Raw genomic sequence first — 14,868 nt, 5'->3', positions numbered from 1 at the left:
TACAGGAAAAATTATAACAATGTATACAGAAAAGAACAGTACCATGGATTGAAAGTAAGTGCTTTCCATCCCTCTAGAGAGAATTCTATAACTTTAAATTTTTAATGAAATCTAAGTGCTTATATTTTCAGTTTTATTATTCTGTAAATATTTAGCACTGAATGATTTAAAATTTATGGAAAATTATATTACTTCCAACTTCTAGCTCTAGATTTGTAATTTTTTTTTACCACAACATTTAATTTTTTTGAAACTTCACTTTATCAAATACCACTTCTTGGTATTTGATATAGATACAAATTTAATTACAAATTTGTTTGCTCTTCTTATATTTTCTGGATGAATTTCTTCAGCCTACCATGCTCTTCTTTTATCTGTGCTGTTCAGTGTGTTTTGACACTTTTTCTGCAGAACAGTGAGCAGGACCTCTGAGTTTAAAGACACATTTTATTCACTTCCTTAATAAACAAGATGAAAACAAGCAGACTGATAAATAAGGAATATCAAGTTTTCAGACTAAACTCTTTAAATGAAAAGCAAGAAAACAGACTTGAATGACTTTGGAGATGGCCTCTATCATTCATGTCATTATCGTGGTCTCAGCAAAACCGATATGTTTCTGGATTTAGTCCATGTTTCCCATCTGTTATTAAGTTGCCTTCTTTGTGTGTGTTAGTTGCTCAGTCCTGTCTGACTCTTTGCAACTCCATGGACTGGAGCCTGCCAGGCTCCTCTGTCCATGGAATTCTCCAGGCAAGAATACTGGAGTGGGTTGCCATTTCCTTCTCCGTTGCCTTCTTTATCTTTTCTTAAATCTCTGGTCTCAAAAATTTGCAGTCCAATTAAGCACCACCATGGATACATACTTAGGTATAAAGTATGAGATAGATAAAGCTATGCGTGCGTGCTCAGTTGCTCAGTCGTGTCCAATTCTTTGTAGTCCATGGGATTTCCCAGGCAAAAATTCTGGAGTGGGTTGCCATTTCATCCTCCAGGGGATCTTCCTGACACAGGGATTAAACCCACGTCTCCTTGCGTTGGCAGGTGGATTCTTTACCACTGAGCCACCTGGGAAGCCCAGACAAAGTTATACAAGGCTAGAAAAGGGAGGGGTTTGTGCTGTTGGAGGTAAAAGGAGAAAACTTAGAAGCAGATGGATTTCACTGAGGTTTGAAAGGTTGGGAAGACTTTGGGGAGAGCAAAAAAAGAGAGGTGGTGGTGGGTGGTCCGGATTGCTGAATGATGAACAAAGATATTCGGGGCAGGAAAGCTTTGTGTTTGTATGGACATGTGGTGTAGGGATGAGAGGAAGGAAGGAGGTAGGCGTGGAGGAGGAATGGGTTGGAACTTGAGAACCTACATCTGTATTTCAGTGGAGGAGGGAGTGGACAAGGAAGGAGGTTACAAGACTGTTCAGAGGCAGTATAGCTTAGTTGTTTAGAGTATGGGCTCTGGAGCCAGACTTTCCAAATTGGAATCTGGCTCTACCACATATAATTTGCATGATGTGGACAAGTCATCTAAATTCTCTATGTCTCAGTTTCTTCATCTATAAATCAGAAATAGTAATGGAAACTTCGTTTGAGTTATTGTGCTTGGCTTATAATCTGGTGGTGGTTTAGTCGCTAAATTGTGTCCAACTCTTGCGACCCCATGGACTGTAGCCCACCAGGCTCCTCTGTCCATGGGATTCTTTAGGCAAGAATACTGGAGTGGGTGGCCATTTCCTTCTCGAGGGGATCTTCCTGACCCAGGAATTGAACCCAGGTCTTCTACATTGCAGGCAGATGATTTACTGACTGAGCTATGAGGGAAGCCTATAATATATATAAGCTCTATATAAATGTTAATAATTATTGCCATTGCCATTGAGACAGTAGTTGGAAAGTCAGAGAAGGGTCAGAATGTTTTGAGATCATGTCAAAGGCTACTGGAGGCATCATAGCTTCTTTTTAGTTAAGTGAATATGATGCTATTTTTGGATGTTAACCAATCTTGGCTTTTAACATCAGATATACTCAGCATTAATTAAAATTTTATTCACATTTTATTTAATTTTCATGCTACATCTATATTTTAAAGGATGATAAAGCACACCAACGAAGACTCTAAGATCTGGGTCAAAGTCTTTCATTGTTTGATATTATTTAATGATCTGGAAACAAGATGGGACTAATACCCAAAAAGTTGAGGCAACTAATGTACAACAAAGTTATAGATGAAAGAGAAAATGATGAGTGGTAATTAATGATAGGAAGGTGAGGTTACAGACACAGGCAAAAGCAATCATGTATAAGAAAAATATATTTTAACATTTCAAGGATAGAAATTGGTAGAATTTAAGTGAGGAAAACAATGAGTCACCAGCCCAGGTTGGATGCATGAGACAAGTGCTCAGGGCTGATGCACTGGGAAGACCCGGGGGGATGGGATGGGGAGGGAGACAGGAGGGTGGATCAGGATGGGGAACACATGTGGATCCATGGCTGATTCATGTCAATGTATGGCAAAAACCACTACAATATTGTAAAGTAATTAGCTTTCAACTAATAAAAATAAATGGAAAAAAAAAAAGAAAACGAGTCAAATGAAAGTAAATACTGAAATCAAACTTATTTAAATAGATTGGATAAGCTCCAAGCAGCGACATTAATAAAAAAATAAAAGGAAACATACATACAGGGAAATATACTCAAATTTAGTGTAAAAATTGCCTGAGCCTGACATCCCTTCCACTATAATTGAGAATAAAAGAGTAAAAATATTATCTTTCCCCTATCTTTAAAAGGTATCTGCTTTAGAGTCATACTTACTTTTTGCTCCAGACAGGTTAAGAGTTAATATCTTGAGTTTCAAGTTGAGTAACAGGTATCCAACTTCCAAGGTTGTGCACCAAGTCCCTATAACCCACCCCATCCCACCCCTATCTCCACCATGTTTTGGATGACATCCTAGACTCAGCAAAGGTGAAGATGGACTGTCCTCTGGGAGAAAGGAGGGAGGAGGCCATTCCTTCTGATGGTCAGGTCATGTTTCAGAGGCGTAGATTCTTCTAAAAATTGTATCCTCACCCTCAGACATGCTCTTATCCCAGTCTAGGCCATCTCTATAAACAGCATTTCTACTCATCCGTGGACTCCGGTCAGAAACATGGCATTCATCGTGATCTCTTCCTTTCTCTTATTTTCACTCCGATTCATTACTAGATCCCGTCCATTCTGCTACCAAAGTACATCTCAAATCTGTCCACTCTGCACCACCACCAACACCACTACACAGCACTGGTCAAGCTAACATTTACCCAAGTTAGTAAAAGGAGCCCTTTCCTCTGGGCAGATGCTGGGACTCAAGTCCAGCCCCATTTTGCTCTGTGCAGGGCGTGGTCTCCCAAGCTTTGCATGATAGTCCAGGACCCCAGCCTAAACCATATGGCACTGTTGTAATCATCTCACTGTTCTGTCCACATACAATCTCATTCCCTTCCAATTCATTCTACAGATAGAGGTACTACTTTTATATTGCCAGTTTGATAACTTAACTCAATAGATTTCCATTGCTAGTGGGATGAAATCCTAAACCCTTAACATGAAGTCCATAACCCTTAACATGCCTGTATGACCTAGTTCTCTCTTTATCTTTACTAGCAGCATTTCTCCTTGATAACTTTCAGCCCTGCTGCCTTATTTTGGTTCCTGAATCTTGCAAGCTTCTCCCCTACCCCAAGAGACTGCCGGGATTCCCGACTTAGTTTGACTAATTTCTCCTCTTCCTTTGGGCCTCAGTTAAATGCTACTTCTTCAGGGAATCATCTCTGAACCCCAAATCTAAAGTAGATCTCCTCACAGCACCTGAATCATACATTTGTAATTATATATTCACTAGTCATTTACTTGTTTAGTATCTTTTCCCCTACTATATACTGCAAGCTCCTAAGTCACATGTGATCTTGACTTAACCTAGTGTCTTTCATTCATTGTTTCAAGTTTCTACCAAATGCATTTTCTGTGTCAGTGACTACACTAGATGCTAGGCTTATAGAAATGGATAGATGACGTTTTTGCTCTGCATTATTCATTAATGAGTGTCAAGTGCATTGATTAGGATAAGGCTAGCTGCTAAATATACCCTTTTATTTTACCCATGTAAAGTCCAAAACAAATATTGGATGACTTTCCATCAAGTGGTAATTCCAGGGACCTTGGCTCCTTGTAACTTATGGCTCTGCTGTCTTCAGCATGTGGCCACTGAGGGGAAACAGCATGGAAGACTGCCTGTGGAAGATTTTTTTTAAATGAGCTAAATCTGGATGCTAAGTCACTTCAGTCCTGTCTGACTCTTTGCAACCCTAGGGACCACAGCTGGTCAGGCTCCTGTCCATGGGATTCTCCAGGGAAGAATACTGGAGTGGGTTACCATTTCCTCCTCCAGGGGATCTTCCAGACCCAGGGATCAAACCCATATCTCTTATCGTCTCCTGAATTGTCAGGCAGGTTCTGTACCACTAGTGCCACCTGGGAAACCTAAATCTGGATGGCTACACTTAACTGCAAGGGAGGCAAGAAAACACATTCTATCTCTGTAAAGATTCAGTGATCAGGTAGCACCTTCAACAATACCTGGTACAACACTGGCATGACAAAGAAACAAAAATTAGAAATGGAGCTTGTTGTCAAATCTTATTACCTACGAGACTGAAGACGGAAATCGATACTATGTCTGATCTAGTATACCAAATCTCTAACTTCTAGGAATCTATATAGAAACAGCTATTGGAGTGAAATTAATCGATTTATGGATGTCTCTTAGGATAAGAAAGTTTAAAAAAACTAATCTATTAATACTAGTCCACTTTAATTCTGGATCACCCTCAAGGTTTCCATTTTTACTTCCCATGGTTTTTAGCCTGTCCCAAATTACAGCCTCTCCTTTTGAGTTTAGTGGGCTGCATTAGGACAAGTCCATACTCAAGGCCCCTGGAGGAGGGCATGGCAACCCACTCCAGTATTCTTGCCTGGAGAATCCCAAGGACAGAGGAGCCTGGCGGGCTGTGTACAGTTCACAGGGTCCCACAGAGTCGGACAAGACTGAAGCGACTAGGCAGCAGCGGCACAGTCAAGGGAATCGAACGGATGAGAACAGTGAGAGACATACTCTAATAACTAGGGATCTAGTATTGATAGAGCCACACAGTAGCTTTGAACTTGGAAAGATGTGCACCTGGATCACCATGTAAACGAATTCTTCCCATTTAATGGTTTTCCTTGTTATCTTCTGCTCTGAATGAAAACACTGTGGAAATCTGAATAACTCTTTGGTGTCAAAGTAGGCACACGGTCACCTGTGTGTCTGCGATAATGTTTGTACTTAAAGCTTTTCCATTCTGAAACTGGTTTTCATGTCCTCGACCGAACCTTAGTATTAAAGGTACAGGAAACACAAAGCTCTAAAGGACCTCATCAATCAGAAGCATTCATCTGTTCCTTAACTTTAGTCTCAATTCAGGAGAAATCTCAAACCTAGAGTTTCCCGATTTACCCTACAGAGATGGAAAAGTGAAACATTCGTGCATCTTCGTCAGATCGGTTGTACTCTTCCCAAGAGAGAATCCTGAGGTAGTCGGGGGACACGGTCTTGGATCTAGCAGTTTCATGCAGCTGGCAATTAAATTTAAGAGTCGAGCGCGGCAGGTGGAAACAGTGCCGCCGAGCACCGGCCACGCGGCAGGTGGAACGAGTGCGGTAGAGCTTGAGCCCTGAGGGTGTTTCCGTGAGTCCCGGGGCGGAAGGGGGTGCCGGCGCGTGCGCGCGCGCCCACCCACGGGGGTCTCTGGAAAGTCGGCGAAGCGCCCGCAGCGGAGCCGGGAGCCGCGTCCGCTCGGCGGCTTCGACGGACGCCCCGCAGGACGCCCGCCACGCCCCGCGCCGCCCTGCAGGCGAACGCGGGAGGCGGCGAGGCCCCGCCAGGCCGCCGTAGCGCTGCGGCTCGAGCCGCTCCTCCCGCGCCGCCCTCCGCCCCCTGCCTCCCGGCGCCGCGGCAGCTCTGGGCAGCCAACGCCGCCGCCGCCGCTTCCTCCTCTGCAGCCGTTCGGCCGCTGCGTGACGCGTCGTTTCCTCCCAACATGGCGGCCGGGGCAGGTCGGCGGTGATGGAGGCCAGTCTGCGGCCGCGGCGGGTGCTCGTCCCCACAGGAGCCAGGGCAGCCCTGCTCTCGCCGGGCCTCTGATCCGCCGCCTCGTTCCTCGGTCCCCCCGCCTGACGGCCGCCGGGCTGGGCTCCCTCGCCGTCTCCCGGGCGGAGGGGCGAGTGAGGGGGAAGGTGGTGGTGGTGGTGGTGGCCGGGAAGCGACCCCCGGGCCGGGAGAAGCGGAGGTCCCACGGGCGCGGCCCTTTGGGGGGACGGCTACGACCTGCGCACCCCTCGCCCGCCCCGCAGCCGGCCCAGCTCTCCCGCCCCTTCCTGATCCCGCCGCTGCCCTCCACGCCTCCTCCTCTCCCCCACCGCCACCCCCTCTCCTTTCTCTCGGCTCTTCCTCTCCCTCGTCGTCGTCGTCGTCCTCCCCTCCAGCCGCTGGGATCCGCGGGTCGGACGAGCCGCCGCCTCCTTCTCTGCGTCCATGTATGAGGGGAAGAAGACGAAGAACATGTTCCTGACCCGGGCCCTGGAGAAGATTTTGGCCGACAAGGAAGTGAAGAAGGCGCATCACTCCCAGCTGCGCAAAGCGTGCGAGGTGGCGTTAGGTGAGCGGGGAGGAGGCCCGAGGGATGGGGGTGGGGAGGGTGCGGGGCGGGGGAGGGAGGCCGGCGCGGGAGGTGGGGTCGCCGGGGGCGAGGGGCTCGCCCCTGGGCCGGCGCCACTGACCTCCGGGAGGCCGGGCGAATCTCTGGGGCTGCGTGGCAGGAGTTGACAGTAACTCGGCTCGATGCGGGGCAGGGGCAGGGTGGAATGGCAGAGAGCCGGGCCCGGGGAACGCGGCCGGCCTGGGGAGTGGCGGGGGTGTCGCTTGGGGAATCTGCGAAGGTTTGGTTGGTGGCCCGTGTGGTGCGGCCGGGGCATCACCTTTTGTGAAGAGGCAGGAGAGGAGCTGCTGTTTATTCGCTGGGAAAATTGAGGTGGAGCTGACTTGTCAAGATGGGGCGTGGGAAGGGTTCCGTCTCGTAATTTCAAATAACTTTTCGTTTGGCGTGGTACTTTGGGAAGAGAGGCTGAAGTTGTTCCCTTGTTGACAGTGTCGAGAAAGGGTTTGCAGAGGTGCAGCCTGTGCTGACATCTCTCCGCCTCCGCCACGGGAAAAACAGAGAGTAATGTTGTATCCGACTGGGCTGACCTGGAAGAACAAGACCTGAGGTTAAGGGGTGGGGGTGGCGAGATAAAAGCGGGGAAGGAAAGGACCTTTGGATAAGCTGGCTTTAGTGACAAGGAAGGGAGGCTTTGAAACGGGGGACATGAACAAGACTATGACACCCACCAGCCACATGTCTGGACCGTGACAGCTGCTCGCAAGCTTGAATTGTGATTTACAGTTCAGACGAAAGAGATCCAGTGTCTGAAGCCCATAGCAGGGTAAATGCAAACAATACCTACAAGCGAGGACTGGCAGATGAGGAATTGTTAAGGGGGACCACTGATGGATCTTTTGCATTCATCAGGAATGAAATCCTTTAAGGAAGGACCAGGACATTAAACGCAAAGATGAATTCGTAATGCTTGGCTTTAGTTTATAGCGCTGGAAACAGACTAGATGAAGTTGACGAGAAAAGGAAGCGTGTTAAGTGGGCTTGGAAAAAAGCATTCTTAAAAGGGGCAAAAATCCAGAATAACTTGGGTGTATGCTAAAGGGTCAAGATAGCTCAAAAGCAACTTTGCCTTTTAATTATTAAAATAAAAAGACTTTTTAACTTACTGTAATAAGCGGTTTTTTATCTTCTTTTTGAATCCTTTAAAGTGATGTGAGAAATATTATTGAAGAAATTTTCATTAAAATTTTTTTGAATTTTATGTATAATGAATTAAAATTTTTAACTCTTCATGGATCAGAAGTTCACCTTTTGTTACTCTTGTAGCTAGCAAAAGACTATTCCAGGTTTATGAGAGGATGTTGTACAGTGGTAAAAATTGAATTTGTAGCTGGGTCTTGAAAGAAATAATTAACTTGAGGCAGGATGAGGGAAGGAGTGATTTGGGGAATTTTTTAAAAAAATTGTTATGTGTAGGTTTTTGAATAACTTCTAGGTTAAAGAAGTTAAGAGTTCAAACTAAAGTTTTAGTTTTTGAGGTCTGATTTTCTGTGTTAAAATATACCTTTCATATACTAAATTATTAGAGTATTAGACTAAGGAAATGGAGTGTTATGTGTGTGTATACATATATATGTGTGTGTATGTATATATATATATATATTCCACCCCCCCCCCCCCCCGCAAAAAATGCTAATATAAGTATCTGTTCTAAACGGAATGCTTCCTGGAAGGAGAATCAGATCCTGGCTTTGAATTGCAGTTCTGTTACATTGCAGCATAGTCAGGTCTCAGGGCCTCAGTTTCCTTGTCTGTACAGTTAGGATATTGAGCATAATGGTTGTAAGGTTAGGTCCCCTCTAATGTGCCACAAATGTGACCACAACTGTTTTGTTAACTTGTACATTGAGAGTATTCCTGTCGCTGCTCTTGATTGTCATCTTTAGAGGCTGTAATGGCTTGGTCCTTGCTGTTTGGAGAGGGAGGGACCACTTGCTTGTGTCTGCCTCGGCTCTACAAAGATTATTTCAGATTTTACCAGTTTTTAGTTTGTCCCTTCCACATAGTTAACAGAAGCTTATGAGGAATGTCCCAGAGTACTTTGTTTACTTGAGACATATAGGGCTTTTTCCTTTTATTTCATAATTACATTTAGTCTCCTACAAAATCTCATTGAGCAATCTCATGGTAATTAATCTCTGATGACCTTTGTTTCTTCCCTTTTAGTCATCCATGTACATTACCGCCCAAACATAATTTAATAGGGATGATACTTTTTATCTTCACAGAAAGTATAATGTCCTGTAGTAGATAGTATCCCCAAATATATCCCTGGAAACTGTCATAGACCTCCCTCTTCCACTTCACTGTTGTGACCTGGGTCAGGCTCCCTTTGGTTTCTTGATAATCTGTATGGCTAGCAAGCTGGATGGGAAAGTAAACTGGAGTGGCCTGGTTTGGTCATTTCTTATCTCTAGGTTGTGAGTGGGTAGGAGTTGGCTGGTAGTGGTAGAGAGGTGGGTGTTGCTCTAACTCTTCTAAATAGACTTCGTATATAACCCACCTCAATACACCTGCCTACATTTATTCTGTGGTCCACCGCCCCCCCCCCCCCCCCCGCCCCGCCATTTTTACTGAGCACCTACCATATAGCTGAAGGGAACAAGAAAATACATCTAATCCTTTTGTGTTTTAAAATTATGTTAGTAGTGTGTGAGTAGATTTCAGAGCACTGGTATTCAAAATTCAGTTACCTTTTAACAAGATGACCTATAATAAATTGATTTTCTGTAAATTATAATCATGAAATTGCAGTTCATCTCATGTTCTTAAGAATACTGTATTTTTTTCTTTTTCCTTTGGTCACAATATAGCTTTTTGGAAACCTTACCTAGATAAGGGGAGATTTTACTTTATTAAAACAAAACCCAATCTCAAAAACACCACATAAAGGAGCTTTTATTTTCATGTAAAGAAAGATAATGAAACCTTTAAAGCAGATTATTGGAAACTTTTGTAAAACTGTCTTACATTTCAGACTTTATTTTGAAGTAAAGTGGTTAAAAAAAGAAAAAGAACTACGCGCGTCCCCGTCCCCCCCCCCCCCCCCGACGTTGTCACCATCAGTGTGAAGCCCGCAGGCCCACGAACAGCTCCAGGTTGCCCTCTCTTGGTACCTGCCCCACACCGGCTTCCTGCAGCAGCCACCGAACTCTGCAGAGTCAGGGCCTCCAGGCTGCCCTAGCTTAGCTTGATCCATTCCTGCTCTCTAGAATCCTGAATTAAAAATAGTCTGGCCATCTGCTGGCAGATGAGACAACAGCCGAACTATTTTTAGTTTTAAAGAATTTAGGATTGTTGAGGGATTGGGCTTGAAGGTAGCATTGTTTGTCTTATAGGGAGGGGAGGGTGCAGTTGGGCCCTATTCCAGCCAGGCCTCCAAGTTTCAAGAGTTTCTTTGATGTTAGGGCTATGACTAGTTCAGCTTTTGCCTCTGACATCGAATATCTGTGAAGATATCCTGCACATGTTAGGATGAGTGAGTTCAAGGTTGGAAGCTGGCACTGATAAGAGAATAGACGTGAAAGAGCTGACCAAAAGAAGGTTTTAGAGGCGAGGGAGGCCTGCAGAGGCGGCAGTAAGGTTGGGTTCCTTGCAGAGATACCGGGGAGTGATGGAGAAAAAGAGGGATTGCTCGGAAAGTACTTTTTGCATTATACAGGGTGTGAATTTGTGTTCATCATGTTCTAAAGTGATCTACTATTTTTTTTTTTAATGAGTTTGTTATCTAAGCTTATAGTCTTTGCCAGAAATGTAGATATCAATATCATATTTAGGCTAGAAACTTACAAAACTTGCTTCATTCTGCACCTCCGGTCTCGCCCTTGTTTTGGTTAGTGGTGTTCTAAAAAAGAAGTATGAGTCGGCGGGGGTGGGATTATTTGAGTGCATTTGACCTCAGTTTTATGCTACTTCTGGTAATTTTATTAATTTTTGTCACTCTTGACTATTTATCAGAAAATGACTTTGTCTCAAATAATACCCTGCAGACAGTGAGTTATCTTAATTATAATTTAAATCCATTAGCAAGTCTCTTTTTAAACCTTCCTTGATATCTAAAATAAAAGATGTTTTCAGTAAGTCAGGCTGCCAGAATTTTTGAGGTAGCTAGGAAAGAAGGGCGTGATGAATGAAGTGACTGAAAGAGCATATTAGGTTTGAGTGGAAAAAAATAAGTTTGGGTTACAGTGTATATACTCTTGCCATTGTGGAAATTTATACTGCACATTAACATAGTTAAGATTCTGAAGAGTCCTCTATGAAAAAAAACCTGCTCAGTTTTGCTTAATGAAGTTTTCCCTAAATTTGACCCTTTTCAGTATCTGTTAACACCCCTTGGAAATATTGTTTCTTGAAATTTACTTTGGGACCCTGTTTAAGGGAAAAACAGACAAATGCAGATACAATGGCCCTAACTACTGAGGGAACCTTTCTTGTGTTTTTGGAAAGCAGGAGTTTTGTTGATAGTATGTGAAGAAGGTCAGAAATGAGGTGTAGTTGGACAGAGTGGTATCAGGATCAGAGGGCCGTTTGCTTTCTAGCTCTTTCTTTCATATCCTGTCTAATGGCAAGCAACTGCTCATCTCCGGTGTTAGTGTTTAACTCGTAGAGAAACTTCTGTCGGTAATTATTTTTTCAAACCAGAATAAAAATGTATTGTGAATGGGAAATAATTTGGGGGAATAGTTGTCATAATATCACAAATTGGATGAGGGAATATCTGAAAAGGGAAAATGCGTGAAAAAATTATTGTTGCCATTCCAAGTTAAGTATATTTTTCATGCAGATAACTTGGTTGAACTAGTATGGGCCAGGTAGTGTTTCAGCGCCGGGCATAGAGCAGTGAGCCAAATATGCTTTCATGGAACGTATTTTCTAGTTGAGGCTGAGAGTAAAAAACTAATGTTTTGTATTGTCAAATTGCTAATTGTTACTATCTGAGGAAATAGTTCAGAAAGTTAAAGGGAGAGTGACCAGGAGGGCAAGTATAGGCGGGGCTGTCAGGAAAGGCATTTTCAGGAGGTGACATTTCAGCAGAGAAGGGACAGAGATCCAGTTTTGCAAATACCTGGGTGACACAGGCTGAGGGAGCAGCAGCGCGGGTGTGGTACTTGGTACCTTCCAGGATGAAAGGGAGCTTGTGTGGCTAGAAAGTGAGGAGGGAGGAGGAAGAGAGAACAACTTTGGATTTTGTTACATCTGTGCTCTAAGTCCCTGGAGAGTTTTACAGGGGATGACAAAGCAGGTTTACACGTTAAAAGGCTCACTTTGGCCAGAGGTGATAGTGATTTAGGCTGAAGGTGGTGGAAGGAATGAGAATTGGTTGTATTTTAAATTCTCCGCCCCCACCCCCCACCCCGTAGGGTACAGGGTGCCATGTTCAGAGCCTCAGTTCTTCTGTTGTTGTTTTGATATTTACTGATTTGACTGGTTCGGGTTTTAGTTGCAGCACATGGGATCTTCCTGGACCAGAGATCAAACCTGTCTGCGTTGGTAGGCGGATTCTTATCCACTGTCACCAGGGAAGTCCTGGAATATACTTTAGAGTTGACAGGATTTGCTGATGGGTTGGTTGCATGACAGCAAACAGAGCCAGAGCTTCCAGGCTGTTGGAGAAGGCGTTCACTGTGATGGGGAACACCAGGGGCGAAAACATATTAGTAAAACATTTTATTCAACTCTTTATGTGTATTTTAGAATTTTTTAATGATAGAATTTCCTGCTGATGTAATAGGATATTTTCTACTGAGAAAAGGGCACACTTAAAATGACAGAACATAGTCTAGTGAGAAGGCACAAAACAATTTCAGATTTGAGTTGTCAGTTTTTTCTCTGAGGTTTTTTCCTAAGAGAGTGCGCCTTTCACATTGTTTCAGTTACAGTAAACAATTGATCTGGGCCCTTTTCAGGGATAGGAACTTGGCAGATGTAATCAGTTAAGGATCTTGAGATGAAATCATTTTGGATTTAAGGGAAGGTCCTAAATCCCTTGACTGGTGTCCTATGTAGAGGGAGAAACAGAGACACACAGAGGAAGAGAGGCATGTGGAAATGGAGGCAGGCAGAGATCGAGGTTATGTTGCTGGAAGCCAAGAGATGGCAGGTGTCACTAGGTTGAGACGGGGCAAGGAAGGATTCTTCCCGGAGCCTTCAGTGGTGGAATGGCTCTGTTAACACCTTTAGTTCGGATTTCTGGCCTCTAGAACTGAGAGAAAATGAATTTCTAATGTTTTAAGTCAAGTTTTTGGTAGTTTGTTGAGTCAGCCCTAGGAAACTAATAACAGTTGTTTTTATCCTAGCTTCAGACCCACTTCGTTTATTTGAACTTCTCTTTTTAGAGTGCAGGATGTACTTGGACAACATGGGGGTTAGGGCACCCACCCTCCAAGCAGTTGAAAATCCAGGTATAACTTTACCGTCGGCCCTCCCTATCCATGACTCTGCATCCTTGGATTCAGCCAGCCTTGGATCATGTAGTGTTTATTAAAGAAAATCTGCATATAAGTTCAGAAGATCAAACATGTTTAAATAATCAAATACTGTCTTTGGTCTCTTTCATAAATTTAGAAAGGAATTATTCTCAGGCTTTAATGTTCATGAGTCTTAGGAAACCTCTTTTAATAAAAAAGAATCCTGGGCCCAAGTGTTTAATTAAAAGTTTTATGTTCTACTTTTGATAAGAATTCACTAATCAGCTGTTTAATAACACTCATCTGTCCACACCTTGCTAAGAAATTAATCAGTAAAAATGCAAGCAAGCAAAGTAGTATCATGAAAACTGAGGACTGTTTTCATAGGAGAGTCCTTGTGCCTTTACTCAGTTTACTTTTAATTACATGTAAGTCCAATAAATTTGACAGTTTACTTTTTTTAAAAAATAAATCCTTTTCTTCAAACCATTTTCAAAAGTAGAACTAGGGGGAAAAAAAATGACCCATCACAATGGAGGTAGCTGTTATTACCTTTATAAAAAGTTTCATTGAAGTCACAATTTACAGTCTGTAAAATATGCCCATTTAAAATATATTTTTTACTAAATTCTACTGAGGTGTGCACCCATCACCATGAACCAGTTGTAGAACATTTCCATCACCCAGTAAGGGCCCTCGCACCCATTCACAGTTAACCCCGGTTTGCAGACACCCACTAATCCATGTCTTTGCCTTTTCTGGACATTTCATAAATTTGTGTGTCATACATACGTGGTCTTTCATGCCTGACTTCACTCATCATAATGTTTTTGAGGTTCATTCTTGTTGTAGCATGTATCAGTATTTTTTTTATTGCTGAATAGTATTCCATGATGTGGATGTGCCTTATTTTTTTGCTTGTCTTTGCACAGTTGATAAACATTTTGATTGGACATACAGTGCTGCTATGAATATTCAAGTGTAAATCTTTATGCAGGTCTAATATTTTATTTCTGATAAATACCTAGAAGTGGAATTGCTGGGTTGTATGATAACTTTGTTTAACTTTTAAAGAAACTAGGTTGTTTTCCAAAGTGACTGCATCATTTGGGTTTCTCATACAACCTTGCCAGTCAATATTTTTTATTTTCAATGTTTTCGATTTTAGCCATCCTAGTTAATATGAAGTTATTTCATTGAAACAGTGTTAGCTTTTTGAGGCATTTTTTCCCCAGACTTTGTACACATACACATGAGCAGATAAATTCTTCCTAAAGTTGAGCTATGTAATTTGAGGCAATAATAGGAGGAAAAGAAGTAGCTAACATTTATTGCATGTTTACTGTATTCCAAGTTCTTTGCCAATTAAGTACTTCATTAGCTATATCTCAAGTTAGTTGTCAGAACAATCCTATGTGCTCTGGTGCTATTATTCTCTGCGTTGTGCAAAGGAAGAAACTGAGGTTTAGAGCTGTGTTTAGTACAGTTGGAATGTGTGTGCCTTTTGGCTTAACGTGGCTGTCCTGAGCTACACCCTAAGTCACAGAACTGTTTACAAGTAACAAATTACAAGATGAGATAAGAGAACAATCACAGAAGTAAAGACATGCTAAGAAAAGATAAAGAACAAAATACATAAAAGACAGAGAAACAGTCAGCCAACAG

At 43.0% G+C, this 14,868-nt stretch overlaps 1 protein-coding gene across 1 annotated transcript in view; it reads left to right on the top strand.

Annotated features, from left to right (window-relative positions):
* Positions 1-6,105: 6,105 nt before the first annotated feature.
* Positions 6,106-14,868, top strand: part of ARFGEF1 (ADP ribosylation factor guanine nucleotide exchange factor 1) — a 127,817-nt gene continuing 119,054 nt past the window's right edge. The window contains exon 1 of the mRNA XM_043879457.1: positions 6,106-6,736. Coding sequence (XP_043735392.1) covers positions 6,613-6,736 — 124 coding nt within the window. The 5' untranslated portion in view covers positions 6,106-6,612. The remainder of the gene's footprint in view (positions 6,737-14,868) is intronic.

Source organism: Cervus elaphus, chromosome 21, assembly GCF_910594005.1.
Source record: "Cervus elaphus chromosome 21, mCerEla1.1, whole genome shotgun sequence".
NCBI classification, from domain to species: domain Eukaryota; kingdom Metazoa; phylum Chordata; class Mammalia; order Artiodactyla; family Cervidae; genus Cervus; species Cervus elaphus.
This window is presented reverse-complemented; position numbering and strand designations above follow the sequence as displayed.